General features: G+C 69.6%; 3 protein-coding genes across 4 annotated transcripts; 2 read left to right on the forward strand and 1 right to left on the reverse strand.

Annotated features, from left to right (window-relative positions):
• Nucleotides 1–467: 467 nt before the first annotated feature.
• Nucleotides 468–5,176, forward strand: INPP1 (inositol polyphosphate-1-phosphatase). The gene is made up of 7 exons (XM_030966987.1): nt 468–485; nt 1,320–1,561; nt 1,642–1,702; nt 2,172–2,375; nt 2,923–3,097; nt 3,538–4,018; nt 4,790–5,176. The coding sequence occupies exons 2-7, from the start codon at nt 1,358–1,360 to the stop codon at nt 5,174–5,176; spliced, it is 1,512 nt and encodes a 503-aa protein (XP_030822847.1). The 5' UTR covers nt 468–485; nt 1,320–1,357.
• CD63 (CD63 molecule) lies at nt 4,715–8,328 on the forward strand. The gene is made up of 8 exons (XM_030967297.1): nt 4,715–4,796; nt 5,261–5,338; nt 6,218–6,406; nt 6,900–6,974; nt 7,052–7,147; nt 7,251–7,394; nt 7,481–7,564; nt 8,181–8,328. Exons 2-8 carry the CDS (start codon nt 5,273–5,275, stop codon nt 8,244–8,246), a joined length of 720 nt encoding a protein of 239 aa, XP_030823157.1. The 5' UTR covers nt 4,715–4,796; nt 5,261–5,272; the 3' UTR covers nt 8,247–8,328.
• A 588-nt stretch (nt 8,329–8,916) lies between these two features.
• RDH5 (retinol dehydrogenase 5) lies at nt 8,917–13,291 on the reverse strand. 2 transcript variants are annotated; one of them, XM_030967295.1, is made up of 5 exons: nt 13,245–13,291; nt 11,320–11,638; nt 10,661–10,919; nt 9,775–9,938; nt 8,917–9,325 (listed from the first exon to the last, which is right to left on the reverse strand). In XM_030967295.1, the coding sequence occupies exons 2-5, from the start codon at nt 11,633–11,635 to the stop codon at nt 9,102–9,104; spliced, it is 963 nt and encodes a 320-aa protein (XP_030823155.1). In that variant the 5' UTR covers nt 11,636–11,638; nt 13,245–13,291; the 3' UTR covers nt 8,917–9,101. The 2 variants fall into 2 exon arrangements, with proteins under 2 accessions (XP_030823155.1, XP_030823156.1); XM_030967296.1 differs by lacking the exon at nt 13,245–13,291 and having other exon boundaries at nt 11,345–11,662.
• Nucleotides 13,292–13,638: the final 347 nt, after the last annotated feature.

A 13,638-nucleotide genomic window follows, 5' to 3' on the forward strand; every position in this document is an offset into this window, starting at 1 on the left:
AAATCCCACCGGGGTGGGCACGGCCCGGGGGGGGTTCCCGGTGGGTCTTATTTGGGGGGGAGCGGCCCCGTTGCCCCCCGGTCCCGGCGGGGTCGGTGCCGGTGCCGCAGCCCCGTGGGCAGCTCTCCCCCGTGCGGCGGGGGCGGGAACTGCAGCGGGGGCGCTTTGGGGACACGGGACACGGGACACGGGACACGGGACACGGGACACGGGACACGGGACAGAGGACACGGGACACGGGACCCCCGCCACCGCCACCGCCACCGAGCGTCCCCCAACCCCCGCCACCGCCGCGGTGTCCCCGGTGTCACAATCGTGGGGGTGTCGCCTCCCGCTTTGTCCCCTCCCCGCCGGTGTCGCACGTCCCCCCGGTGTCCCCGCGCTCCGCTGTGACCCCGGCACGCGGGGCCCGGCACCGAGCGGGTTAAGCGCGGCTGTGACGCGGCCCCGTCCCCGCCCCCGGGCTGGAGCTGTCAGCGGCCCCGGTAACGGCGGCGCGGGCGGGGGGCGGCCCCAGGGTCCCCGAGGGTCCCAGCGGTGTCCCCAGGGGTGGGGACACGGCCTGGGGGGGGTCCCGGTGTGGGGGTGGCCGGGGGGGGAGTTCGGGGCCGTTCCCGTTCCGGGTCCGTTCCGGGGGGGCCGCGTCGCTCTGAGCCTTCCGGGGGGACAGCGGGGACCCCCCCGGCCCGAGCGGGACAGCGCCACCCCCCCGCGGGGACACCCTGGGGACACCCTGGGGACAGTCGCGTGTCCCCGCGGCCACAGCGCCGGGGCCATTTCCCCGTGGCCGTGGGGCCGCCTTTGTGTCCCCGTGTCCCCACGGCCACGTCCCCCGTGTCCCCGTGTCCCCACACCCCCGCGGCACCCTGTCCCCGTGTCCCCGTGTCCCCACACCCCATGTTCTCCTGTCACCCCATCTCCACAGTTATGTCCCCGTGTCCCCATGTCACCCTGTCCCCACATCCTCCTGTCCCCAAATCCCCACATCCCCATGTCCCCAAAATCCCATTGTCCTCATCCCAATGTCCCCCAGTCCCCTTGTCCCCAAATCCCAGTGTCACCCTGTCCCACCATCCCCATGTCCCCAAATCTCCCTGTCCCCACATGTCCCCCTGTCCCCAAAATCCCAATGTCCATGTCCCACATGTCACCCTGTCCCCACATCCCAATGTCCCCAAATCCCCACATCCCCATGTCCCCAAATCCCCACATCCCCATGTCCCCAAATCCCCACTCCCCATGTCCCCCTGTCCCCATTATTTGGGGTCGCTCCGGACCCTTCCCGAGCGCGCCCCTGACCCCGCGGCCGCCCCCGCCAGGTGTCGCGGTGTCGCGGCCGTGTCGCGGTGTCGCGGCCATGGCGGGGCTGCTGCCGGCGCTGGTGGCGGTGTCGCAGAAGGCGGCGGAGGTGGCGCGGCGCTGCCGGGCGGAGGAGCCGCTCTTCCGGCTCCTGGTGGCCGAGAAGTCGGGCCCGGAGCGCAGCGCCCGCTTCGAGCGCGACTTCAAGACGCTGGCGGATGTCCTGATCCAGGAGCTCATCAAACACGACCTGGGGACACAGGTGGGGACAGCCCGAGGGTGGCTCGGGGGGGGGTGGCACCTCCCGGGCTGTCCCCTGAGCCCTCCCCGGTGTCGCCGCAGTTCCCCGAGCTCCGGGGACACATCCACGGCGAGGAGAGCAGCGAGTTCAGGGACGCGCACGGTGAGCGGGGACAGCGAGGGGACAATGGGGACAGAGGGACAGCGGGGACAGAGAGAGGGGACAGCGAGGGGACAATGGGGACTGTGAGGGGACGGAGGGGACAGCAGGGCGACAGAGGGACAGTGGGGACGGGGGGACAGAGGGACAGAGAGGGGACAGCGGGGTGGAGATGCGGGGCCAAGGCTGAGGAGGGAGTCCCCATGTCCCAGTGTCACCCTGCCCATGTCCCCATGTCCCTATGTCCCCACATTCCCGTGGCTGAGTCAGGGGTCCCTGTGCCATGTCCCTGGCAGGTGGCACGGTGACAGTGTGGCTCTGTGCCACCCTGAGTGTCCCTGTGCCACCCTGAGTGTCCCTGTGCCATGCCCCTGTGTGATTTGGGTCCCGGCAGGTGGCACGGTGACAGTGCAGGTCGGTGCCACCCCGGGTGTCCCTGTGCCATGTCCCTGTGTGATTTGGGTCCCGGCAGGTGGCATGGTGACAGTGCGGGTCGGTGCCACCCCGGAGGACACGGTGGCCCTGCTGGTGGCCGTGCTGGGCCCCGAGCACACGAGGGCGGCCGAGCTGCTGGCAGAGGCCGTGCACCAGGAGGTGACACTTGGGGACACGGAGCTGGATGGCATCGACCCGGGATTGTCCCCAGGAGAGCTGGGGATCTGGATAGACCCCATTGGTGAGGGGGTGGGGACGGGGACAGGGGTGGGGACAGGGACAGCGATGGGGATGGGATGGGGTTGATGGGATGGGATGGAGGGGACAGAAACAGGAACAGGGGCAAGGATGGGAACAGGGAATGTTGTGGGGTGGGATTGGGATGGGGACAGGGACCGGGATGGGGATGGGATTTTGGGATGGGATGGGATGGGATGGGATGGGATGGGGAATGGGATGGGATGGGATGGGATGGGATGGGATGGGATGGGATGGGATGGAGGGGACAGAAACAAAAACAAGGACAGGGATGGGAACAGGGACAAGGAGAGGAGATGGGGATGGGACAGGAATGGGAACAGAAATGGGATGGGGACAGGGATGGGGACAAGGACAGGGACAGGGACAGGATGAGGTTGATGGGATGGGATGGCATAGAGGGGACAGAAACAGGGACAGGAATGGGAACAGGGACAGGAATGGGAACAGGGACGGGACGGGGACAGGGATGGGACAGGGCCAGGGCCAGGCCAAGGCTGGCACCCCCCAGACCCCCTGGCACCCCCCAGACTCCACCAACGAGTTCATCGGGGGGCGCGAGGACGTGGCCGCCGTCGATGGCGTCGCCCCCGGGGGGCTGCGCTCGGCCCTGGTGCTCGTGGGGGCCTTCGACCGCCGCAGCGGGGTCCCCGTGCTGGGCGTCATCAACGAGCCCTTCTTCCAGAGGGACCCCCAGAGCCACAGGTACAGCCAGAGCCCGCAGCCGGGACCCCCGGGACCCCCGGGACCCCTGACCCTGCCCTGGGGGTCCCTGTCACCCTGTCCCCCACACCTCAGGATCCCTGTCACCCCTGACCTTCACCCCAGGGTCCCAATTGCCCCATACCCCTCACCCTGGGGTCCCTGTCACCCCTGACCCCTCACCCAGGGTCCCACCTCCCCCCCTCCCAGTCCCCACACCCCGGGGTCCCCATTTCCCCCCATCCTGGGGTCCCCATTCCCCTCACCCTGGGGTCCTAATTCCCCCATTCTCCTCACCCCAGAGTCCCCGTTCCCCCCATATTGGGGTTCCCCATTCCCCTCACCCTGGAGTCCCTGTCCCCCGTGACCCCCCCCATATTGGGGTCCCCATTTCCCCCCTCCCCGTGTCCCCCCATCTGACCCCCCGTGTCCCCCCCCCGCAGGTGGCAGGGTCGCTACCACTGGGGGGTGGCTCACGGTGCCACCCGCCTGTGCTCGCTGTCCCCTCCGGTGCCCCGTGCGCGCCCCCGCGTGGTGCTGAGCCGGGCCGAGAGCGCGGCCGTGCGGGGGGCTCTGGCCTCGCTGGGGGGTGGTCCCCCGCTTTTCGCGGCCGGGGCCGGCTACAAACTGCTCTGCGTGGCGCTGGGGCTGGCGGACGCCTTCGTGCTCTCGCAGGCCACCACCTTCGCCTGGGACTCGTGCGCCCCGCACGCCGTGCTCAGGGCCCTGGGCGGGGGCGTCGTGGCCTTGGCGGGGGCGCTGCGGGCGGGGGGCGGCACCGGGGACCCCCCCGAGCTGCGCTACCACCGGCCCGGAGCGGGCGGGAGCGGCCCCGAGCGCTGGGCGAACCGAGAGGGGCTCGTGGCGTTCGTGCATCCGCCGGTGCTGCGGGCGGTGCTGGGGGCGCTGGGGGCGCTGGGGGACGTGGGGGGCACGGGGGACATGGGGGGCACGGGGGGATTGGGGGGATTGGGGGGTGTGGGGGACAATGGGGACACGGGGGGCGATGGGGACGGGGGGGAGATGCAGGGCACGGGGGGCACAGGGGACACAGGGGGGTTGTGACACGGGCTTGGGGGCAATGGGGGGGTCGGGGAGCTGGTACCCCGGGGGGCTGGGGGAGCGTTGGGATGGGAGGTTTGGGGGGCTGGGACCCCGGGGTGGGGGATTTGGGGGGCTGGGACCCCAAGGTGTGGGGTCAGGGGTGACAGGGACCCCGAGCTGGGGGTCGGGAGGGTTTGGGGGACACTGGGATGGAGGATTTGGGGGGCTGGGACCCCCGGGTGTGGGGTCAGGAGGAGCTGGGACCCCAAAGTGGGAGGGTCCGGGGTGTTTGGGACCCCAGGGTGAGGGGCTGGGGGTCCCGAGGACCTCGGGGTGCTGGGCCAGGGTGACAGGGACCAAGGACAGGGGGACAGCGGGGACCCCCGGGTGTGGGGTCAGGGGTCACAGGGACCCCCGGGTGCGGGGTCAGGGGTCACAGGGACCCCGGTGCGGTCGCGGTGGGAGCTCCGAGTCCCCTGTGCGGGACCCCCGGTGTCCCCAAATGTCCCCCCCCCAATAAAGGATCGCTCGCTGCCCGGTCCCGGGGCGTCCTTCGCCGGGTGGTTGCCGGGCGGTGCCGGTGCCGGTCCCGGGCCGGTGCCGGGGCTCTCCGGGCTCGCCCCCGTCACATGATCCGGAGCCCTCGGGAAGGGCGGCGGTGAGCGGGACCGGGAGCGGGTGGGGAACGGCCCCGGGACCACCGGAAACGGGACCGGGACCAGGACCGGGACCACCGGGACTGGGGGAGAAATGGCACCGGGACCGGGGGGATCGGAGGGGGAAACGGCACCGGGACCAGCGGGAGTGGGTGGAAGCGTTACCCGGGACCACCGGGAACCGGAAGGGGAACAGCCCCGGGAGCGGGGCAGGGGGAGAACAGCCCCGGGAACTCCGGGAGCACCGGGAGCGGGGCATGAAGCAGAACCGGAACCGGGACCGGGACTTGGGAGGGAGCGGTACCGGGAGCACCGGGAACACCGGGAGCGGTACCGAGACCACCGGGCCGGGCTGGAGCGGTACCGGAGCCGGTACCGGTAGCGGGGCGGGGCCCGGCCCGGCGGTTCCGCGGCCGCGGGGAGCGGTGCCGGTACCGGAGCCGGTGCTGAGCGGCCGCTCCCGCAGCACGGCCGGGCCATGGCGATCGAGGGGGGCATGAAATGCGTGAAGTTCTTGGTTTTCTTCTTCAACTTCATCTTCTGGGTGAGTCCGCGGCCGGGGGGGCACGGGGGGGTCCCGGTACCGGCATAACCGGGCGGATCCTCCCGGTCACCCCCAATTCGGGGGTCCCGGGCAGCGGGAAGGGGGGTCCCGGTGCTGGGGGAGGCGCGGGGGGGATGTTGTTGTTGTCACTTTGGGTGAAGCCACATCCTGTCCCCAACGGGGTCCGGGGGGACCGGGACCCCAAAATGAGGGGGGGACCGGGGGGAGACCCCCGGGATGGGCGGGACGGGGCTTTGGGGAAGTCGGGGTGAGGAAAGAGCGGCGGAGCCAACGGCCGGAGCGGGGGGGGGACACGGGAGGGACATTGGGGGGGACACGGGAGGGACATTGGGGGGGACACGGGGCCCCTTCCCGCCCCCCCCCGGGCCCGGCGCTGTCCCCACCCCGGCTGAGTCACCCCCGGGGGCCGCGGGGGGGGGACGCGGTGACACGGCGGGACACGGGGCCAGCCCCCCCCCTGCCCCCCCCCGCGCTGTTTGTGCCACAGCGGGCACGGGGAGGGGGCCGGGGGTGGGCGATGGTGGGATGGACCCCCCCACAGGGACCCCCGAGCGGGGTTCGCGGTGCCCCCCCCGCGCTCTCGCGTGGCCGGAAGGGCCGAACTTCCCGAACTTCCCGCTGTGCCCCCCCCGTGTGCCCCCCCCGTGTGCCCTCCCCTTGGGGGGGGCTCCGCTGGTGCCCCCCATCTCAGTTTGTCCCCAAATATTGACGTCGCGGTGGAATTTGGGGAGCGGGGCTCTGCAGGGGAGGGGGTCCCCTGGTGTCCCCCCCCCTCCTCATTTTTTCCCCAAATTGGAGCGGAACGCGGCGGGGGGGGATTGTTCAGGGGGGGTCCCCGACTCTCTGTGCCCCCCCCAGGTGTGCGGCGTGGCCCTGATCGCCATCGGGATCTACGCGCTCGTGGCGCTCGGTAGGGCGCCGGTGGCTCCGGTGGGCGGCTCGGGCTGGACCCCCGCGGCCATCGTGGCCCTGGGCGTCGTCATCTTCTTCACGTCCTTCTTCGGCTGCTGCGGCGCCTGGAGGGAGAGCTACTGCATGGTCACCACGGTGAGGGGGGGCTGCCCCGGGACCCCCCCGGCACCCCCCGACCCGGCCCTTTGTGGGGGCTGCACAATGAATGTCCCCATCTGACCCCCCCCCATCCCGACCCCCCCAACTCAGCCCCTCATTGTGCCCCTCCCCACTTCATTTCCTCACCCTGACCCCCCCCATTGTGACCCCCCCAAACCCCGACCCCTCCCATAAACCCCACCCTGACTCTCCCCTAAGCTCCCCTGTGACCCCCCCCAGCCCCCCAAACCCCCTTAATCCCCCTGAGCCCCCCCTTAATCCCTACTGGGACCCCCCCAAATGCCCCCAGACCCCTCCAAACCCCTCAATGACCCCTCCCCCAGACCCCCCCGTGCCCCCCCCTTAATCCCCACTGGGACCCCCCAGCATTCCCCAACCTCAGCTGTAACCCCCTCCCCCGCCCCCCTGACCCCCCTGACCCCTCTGTGACCCCCCCCGACCCCTCTGTGACCCCCCCGTGCCCCCCCAGTTCGCCGTCCTGCTCAGCCTCATCTTCCTGGTGGAGGTCGCCGCCGCCATCACCGGTTACGTCTTCAAGAACGAGGTGTGTGTGGGGGGTCCCTTCCCCTCCCCCCCCCGGGGGTCCCTGCCCCCCCCCGTGACCCCCCCGTGCCCCCCCAGGTGCACGGGCTGGTGCAGGACGGGCTCTGGGAGGCGCTGCGGAGCTACGAGCAGGACGCGTCCTTGGCCGCCGCCCTGGATGGATTCCAGCAGGAGGTGAGCGGGCTGGGGGTCACCCCCAATTCACCCCCAATTTGGGGAGGGGGTCGCTGCTCCAGGACCCCCCCTCCCCGCCATTCCTGACCCTTTTTCCGGGCAGTTTTCCTGCTGCGGGGTGAACAATTACACGGACTGGGCCGGCGTGGGGCCCTTCGGCGCCAACGACTCCGTGCCCAGCTCCTGCTGCCGCCAGCCCGGCCCCGCCTGCAACGTCCACCCCAGCCCGGCCACCGTGTTCGCCGAGGTGAGACCCCTCCCCAGCTCCTGATCCGGCCCCTGGGGGTGTCCCCGAGCCCCCCGAGCCCCCCTGAGCCCCCTCCCCATCCCCAGGGCTGCCTGCCCAGCCTCGAGGCCTGGCTCAAGAGGAACGTGCTGGTGCTGGCGGCCGTGGCGCTGGGCATCGCCTTCTTCGAGGTGAGAGAGCCCCAAAATTGGGGCTGGGAACCCCCCCTGAGAGGGATGAGACCCCCCCCCCCGAATGGGGGCGGGGATCCCCCCCGAATGGGGGCTGGGACCCCCGTAAATGTGGGGGCTGAGACCCCCCCCCAAATATGGGATGGGACCCCCCAAAATGGGGGCTGGGACCCCCCCAGAATGGGGGCTGGGACCCCCATAAATGTGGGAATGAACCCCCCCAAATGTGGGGCTGAGAACCCCCCCACATCAAACTGACCCCCCAGTATCCCTGTCCCCTCCCATGTCCCTGTCCCCATTGTCACCGTCCCTGTCCCCTGTCCCTGTCCCCATTATCCCTGTCCCCAATTGTCACCGTCCTTGTCCCTTCTTGTCCCCCGCGAGTGTCCCTGTCCCCCCCATTGTCACTCTCCCTGTCCCCATTGTCCCCACTGTCACCGCCCCTGTCCCCCCCATTGTCCTTGTCCCTTTCCTCATTGTCACTCTCCCTGTCCCCAATGTCCCCCCCCATGTCCCTGTCCCCATTGTCCCCATTGTCCCCCATGTCCCTGTCCCCATGTCCCTGTCCCCACTGTCCCCACTGTCCCCATTGTCCCCACTGTCCCTGTCCCCCCAGGTCCTGGGCGTTCTCTTCTCCTGCTGCCTCATGCGGGGGATCCGCAGCGGCTACGAGGTCATGTAGCCCCCCCCCAAATTCCTGCTGCCCCTGGGGGTCCTGGGGGGCTCGGGGGCCCCCCGGGTTTGCAATAAAGAGGAAAAGCTTCTGGAGAGCTGAGAGGGACTGGGGGGTTTGGGGGGGGTCTCTGGTGGGTTTGGGGTCCCTTTGGGGGGTTTTAGGGGTCTTTGGGGTGGGGGGTCCCTCCTGGGTGGGACAAGGACCCTCATGGGGTTGGGGGGTCTCTAATGGGTTTGAGGGGCCCCATCCTGGAGATTGGGGTCCCCCATTGGGGTCAAGAGACTGGTCCTGGTGGCTCTGGGGGTTCCAAGTGCCACCTCCATGTCCCCAAACCCTCACGTGGCACCTCAGTGCCACCTCCATGTCCCCAAATCCTCGCTGTCCCTCAGTGCCACCTCCATGTCCCCAAATCCTCACGTGGCACCTCAGTGTCCCCAGATCACCCCGAGCTGAGTGAAAACAGGGACGGGCGAGTTTAATTTGGGTCTGGGGGCTCTCAGTGGCTGCTCTGGGCCAGCTTGGGCAGGATGAGGGCCGGGGCCAGGTCTGTGACACCCCAAGTGCCACCTCAATGTCCCCAAATCCCCTTCCAACAATGACCCTGAACAGAGCAAGGACAGACGAGTTCGCGAGGTTCATTCCCCAATCTCGGGGGGCTTTAATTTGGGTCTGGGGGCTCTCAGCAGCCACCCTGGGCCGGCTTGGGCAGGATGAGGGCCGGGGCCAGGTCTGTGACACCCCAAGTGCCACCTCCATGTCCCCAAATCCCCTTCCAACCACAACCCCAAGCAGAGCAAGGACAGCCAAGTTCACGAGGTTCATTCCCCATCCTGGGGGGGTTTAATTTGGGTCTGGGGGCTCTCAGCGGCCTCCCTGGGCCGGCCTGGGCAGGATGAGGGCCAGGGCCAGGTCCACGAGGGCCGAGGGCAGGTAGGAGGCCGGCAGCCAGAGCAGTTTGGCGTCCCAGCCTGCGCTGTAGCGGCTGCGCGGGTGCTGCGCCCGCAGCGCGTGCTCCATGCAGCGCGTCACCTTGGCCAGGTCCGGGTCACACAGCAGCGACAGCAGCAACCGCTGCACACGCAGGTCTGGGGGGGCAAAAACGGGACAGGAGAGGGGTCAGGGGGACAGCTGGGGGGTGTGGGGAGGGTCACAGAAAGGGAAACTGAGGCAGGGAAGAGATGGTGAATTTTGGGAGGTGGAAAAGGGTCAAGAAAAGGGAGGTGAGAGGTGGAAAGGGGTCAGGATAAGGGAAACTGAGGCAGGGGTGAAATCGTGAAATTTGGGGTATGGAGGAAAAGGGAAACTGAGGCAGGGAAAAGGGTCAGGAAAAGGGAAACTGAGGCAGGAATGAGATGCTGAATTTTGGGGCCTGTGAGGGGTGCAGGAAAAGGGAAACTGAGGCACGAATGAGATGCTGAATGTTGGGGTCTGTGAGGGGTGCAGGAAAAGGGAAACTGAGGCAGGAATGAGATGCTGAATTTTGGGGTCTGGGGAGGTGGAAGATTGGTCAGGAAAAGGGAAACCTCCTGCTCACACTGGGGCAGGAAGTTCTCGCCGTAGCTGCTGCGCGTGGCCGGCTCCAGGCGCTCCCAGCGCTGCCGCAGCGACGCCTCCAGAGAGTCCAGGTCCGTCGCGCTGGTCTTGAAGAAGCCCGGCTCCACAATGCTGACCTTGACCCCAAAGTGCCGCATGTCCCGCCTGGGGAGGGGGCACGGGGTGGGCAAAGGGGTCACAGGGGGGTCAAGGGGTCGGGGTGTGGTCAGGAGGTGGTCAGGGGGGTCAGGGCACAATCAGGAGGGCCCAGTCCATGCTCAGGGCTCTCAATCCACACCCAGGGGGCTCAGGCCATGCCCAGGGCCCAGTCCCCAGTCCATGCCCAGAACTCTCAGTCCATGTCCAGAGGGCCGAGTCCATGCCCAGGGGGCTCAGGCCATGCCCAGGGGGCTCAGGCCATACCCAGAGGGGGTCAGTCCATGCCCAGTGCTCAGTCTATGCCCAGGGGGCTCAGGCTGTACCCAGGGGGCTCAGAGCATGCCCAGGGGGCTCAGACCATACCCAAAGGGGTCAGCCCATGCCCAGAACTCTCAGTCCATGCCCAGGGGGCTCAGACCATGCCCAGGGGGCTCAGGCCATGCCCAGTGCTCAGTCTATGCCCAGGGGGCTCAGGCTGTACCCAGGGGGCTCAGAGCATGCCCAGGGGGCTCAGACCATACCCAAAGGGGTCAGCCCATGCCCAGAACTCTCAGTCCATGCCCAGGGCTCTCAGTCCATGCCCAGGGCTCTCAGTCCATGTCCAGAAGGCCGAGCCCATGCCCAGGGGGCTCAGGCCATGCCCAGAGGGGTCAGGCCATGCCCAGTGCTCAGTCCATGCCCAGGGGGCTCAGGCTGTACCCAGGGGGCTCAGAGCATGCCCAGCCCACCTGAGGCTGTCCGAGAAGGCCTCGATGCAGTACTTGGAGATGCAGTAGCCGCCGCCGTTGGCCGAGATGCGGCCCAGCACGCTGGACGTGTTCACCACGCGGCCCCGCGCCTGCTTCAGCAGCGGCAGCAGCTGCAGCGTCACCTCGATGGCCCCCAGGGCGTTCACGGCCAGGACCCGGCGGAAATCCTCGATGTCCATCCACTCCGTGGGGCCGATGGGGTTGGCAATGCCCGCGTTGTTCACCAGCCCAAACAGCCCTGGGCGGACATGGAGGGTGGGGACCCCCGGAATGGCACCCCCAGTGTCCCCTAGCGTGACCCTTGGGACCCCCAGAGTGTCCCCAGGTGCCCTGGGATCAATGGCCTGCGTTGTTCACCAGCCCAAACAGCCCTGGGGGACGCAGAGGAATGGCACCCCCAGTGTCCCCTGGCACCCCCAGAGACACCCACGTGTCTCACAGCCCCTCCCCATGTCCTTGTCCCCCCCATGTGTCACAGCCCCCCCTTGGGGTCTCCACGTCCCCCCTGCCCCTGTGTCCCCTGTCCCCTCCTTTGGTCCTTGTTCCTCCGTGTCCCCCCTGCCCTACAGCCCCTCCCCAAGCCCCCAGCCCCTTTTCCACCCTCCCCAATCCCCCTCCCCTCTCCCCCCACCCCTCACCTTTCTCCCCCACCTCCCTGCGCACCCACTCTGCGGCGCGGCGGATGCTGTCGGAGCGGGTGACATCGAGCAGGACGGTGCGGAGGTGTCCCCCGGCGCTGTCCCCGCGCAGGCTCTCGGCGCCCTGCGGGGTCAGGCACGCGGCCAGCACTCGGTAGCCCTGCCGGGCCAGCCGCCGGGCCAGCAGGCGGCCGAAGCCGCTGTCGCAGCCCGTGATGAACACGTGCTTGTCGGTGACCGAGGGCAGCGTGCGCCGGTCCCGCAGCAGCCAGCACAGGGCCCAGAGCAGGGCCAGCAGCGCCAGGTACAGCAGCATGGCCTGGGGGGACAGGGGACATGTGGGACACCCATCCTGTGTGACACTGCCAGGGCCAGGTACAGCCACATGGCCTGGGGGGACAGGGGACATGTGGGACACCTGCCCTGTGTGACACTGCCAGGGCCAGGTAGAGCAGCATGGCCTGGGGGGACAGGGGACATGTGGGACACCCGCCCTGTGTGACACTGCCAGGGCCAGGTACAGCCAGCAGCATGGCCTGGGGGGGACAGGGGACATGTGGGACACCCGCCCTGTGTGACACTGCCAGGGCCAGGTAGAGCAGCATGGCCTGCAAGGGACAGGGGACATCAGGGACCCCCGCCAGGACCCCCCGAGGGGCTCACTGGGACCCCCAGCCCCCCACCCTACCCCGAGCACGGGGGTCTCTCCCCCCGCGGACAGAGGCTCCGGTCACTCGGGCCTGACCCGGCCTGGTTCCGGTCACTCGGGGCTGGCTCCGCCTCCTGAGTCCCCACGGGTGTCCGGGGGGGGGTCCCGGCCCTCTCGGGTGGGGAGGGGTCCCCCCAAAGCCCCTCCCGAGCCCCCCAGCCCCGCCTTGTCCCGCTCTGGCCCGGGCCAGGCCCGGATTAACGGGGCCGCGTCACCGCCGGGCACGGGGGGGCTCCGGGGGGGTCCCCTCGGGCCCGTCCCCCCCGCCCGGGGCAGCGGCGACCCCCGGGACCCCCCGGGACCCCCGGGCCGGGCCCTGCCCTGGCCGGGACCCCCAGCCCGGCTGTGCCCGTGTGGGGAGGGGGCCCGCGGGGGCCGTGGGACCCCCAGGGCCCCGGGCCCCCCTGCGGGACCCCCATGGGGGGAACTGGGGTCTCAGGACCCCCATCCGGATGGATTTGGGGTCTCAGGACCCCCATGGGGGGGTTTGGGGTGTCAGGACCCCTCCCCATTGTTGGTTTGGGGGTTGGACTCCCTTCGCCACCCCCGGATTTGGGGGCGACACCCGGGATTTGTCCTGTGCCCCCCTCCAGGTCCCCCACGGGGGGGTTGGGGTCTCAGGACCCCCATCGAGGAGGTTCGGGGTGTCAGGACCTCCCCCCAATTGTTGGTTTGGGGGTTTCACACTGCGGGGCTGGGAGGGACCCCCCAATCCCATCCTGGCATATTTGGGGGAGCACTGAGGAGGGGACACCAAGGGGGGGACACTCAGGGTCTGTCCCGTGTCCGCAGAACCATTTGGGGGGGGTCGTGTCCCCCTCCTGCAGCCCTGTCTGGGGGGGTTTCGGGTCTCAGGACCCCCCTTTCCCCCCCACCCTGGGGTTTGAGGGTGACCCCGGGGGTCTGTCCGGTGTCCCCAGAGCCCCCCCTGAAACAGGAGACCCCGGTGGGGGGGGTGCAGAGAGGGGGGGTCCCCACAACCCCTGGGGGGTGCATGGGGGGGGGATTCCCCAAGTCCCTCTGGGAGGCAGAGGGGTCTCCATGTCCCTCTGGGGGGCAGGGGGGGGGTCCCCATGGCCCTCGGGGGTCCCCAAGTACCTCAGGGGTGCAGGGGGGGGTCCCCAACTCCTTCCTGGGGCAGACGGGGGTCCCCATGTCCTTCTCGGGTGGGGGGGAAAAGGGGGGTCCCCACATCCCTGGGGGGGTCCCCACGTACCTGGGGGGTCCCCACGTCCCTGGGGGGGCTGCGGGCGCTGCTCCGGCCGCGGCCTCGGGGCCGTGTGAGCCGCGGGGGGGGCGGGGAACAGGGGAGGGCTCCGGGGGGATTTGGGGCGGGGGGCGGGGGCGGGGGGGGGGCCAAGGCCGCTCCTCCCCGTGCCTGGCACGGCCCGAGCTCCGCGGGGCTGGGGGGGGGTTGGGGGGGCACCTTCGGGGGAAAATCACCCCAAAATGGGCCCTGACCCCCAATGGGGGAAAATCACCCCAAAGTGGGAATGTGATCCCCCAATAGGGGAAAATCACCCCAAAATGGGACCTGACCCCCCCTCAATGGGGGAAAATCACCCCAAAATGGGCCCTGACTCCTCCATGGGGGAAAATCACCCCAAAAT

This window comes from Camarhynchus parvulus, chromosome 29, assembly GCF_901933205.1.
Source record: "Camarhynchus parvulus chromosome 29, STF_HiC, whole genome shotgun sequence".
Taxonomy (NCBI): Eukaryota; Metazoa; Chordata; class Aves; order Passeriformes; family Thraupidae; genus Camarhynchus; species Camarhynchus parvulus.

Excerpts from the sequence above, each read along its gene's own strand:
- INPP1 (XM_030966987.1), top strand. The coding sequence starts at position 1,358 with ATGGCGGGGCTGCTGCCGGCGCTGGTGGCGGTGTCGCAGAAGGCGGCG. Across the intron at positions 3,098-3,537 it reads AGGGACCCCCAGAGCCACAG|GTGGCAGGGTCGCTACCACT; the intron begins GTACAGCCAGAG and ends CCCCCCCCGCAG. Across the intron at positions 4,019-4,789 it reads CGCTGGGGGCGCTGGGGGAC|GGCGGCGGTGAGCGGGACCG; the intron begins GTGGGGGGCACG and ends GCCCTCGGGAAG.
- CD63 (XM_030967297.1), top strand. The coding sequence starts at position 5,273 with ATGGCGATCGAGGGGGGCATGAAATGCGTGAAGTTCTTGGTTTTCTTC. Across the intron at positions 6,407-6,899 it reads GCTACTGCATGGTCACCACG|TTCGCCGTCCTGCTCAGCCT; the intron begins GTGAGGGGGGGC and ends GTGCCCCCCCAG. Across the intron at positions 7,395-7,480 it reads CGGCCACCGTGTTCGCCGAG|GGCTGCCTGCCCAGCCTCGA; the intron begins GTGAGACCCCTC and ends CCCCATCCCCAG.
- RDH5 (XM_030967295.1), bottom strand. The coding sequence starts at position 11,635 with ATGCTGCTGTACCTGGCGCTGCTGGCCCTGCTCTGGGCCCTGTGCTGG. Across the intron at positions 10,920-11,319 it reads CAGGGAGGTGGGGGAGAAAG|GGCTGTTTGGGCTGGTGAAC; the intron begins GTGAGGGGTGGG and ends ATGTCCGCCCAG. Across the intron at positions 9,326-9,774 it reads CGAGAACTTCCTGCCCCAGT|ACCTGCGTGTGCAGCGGTTG; the intron begins GTGAGCAGGAGG and ends TTGCCCCCCCAG.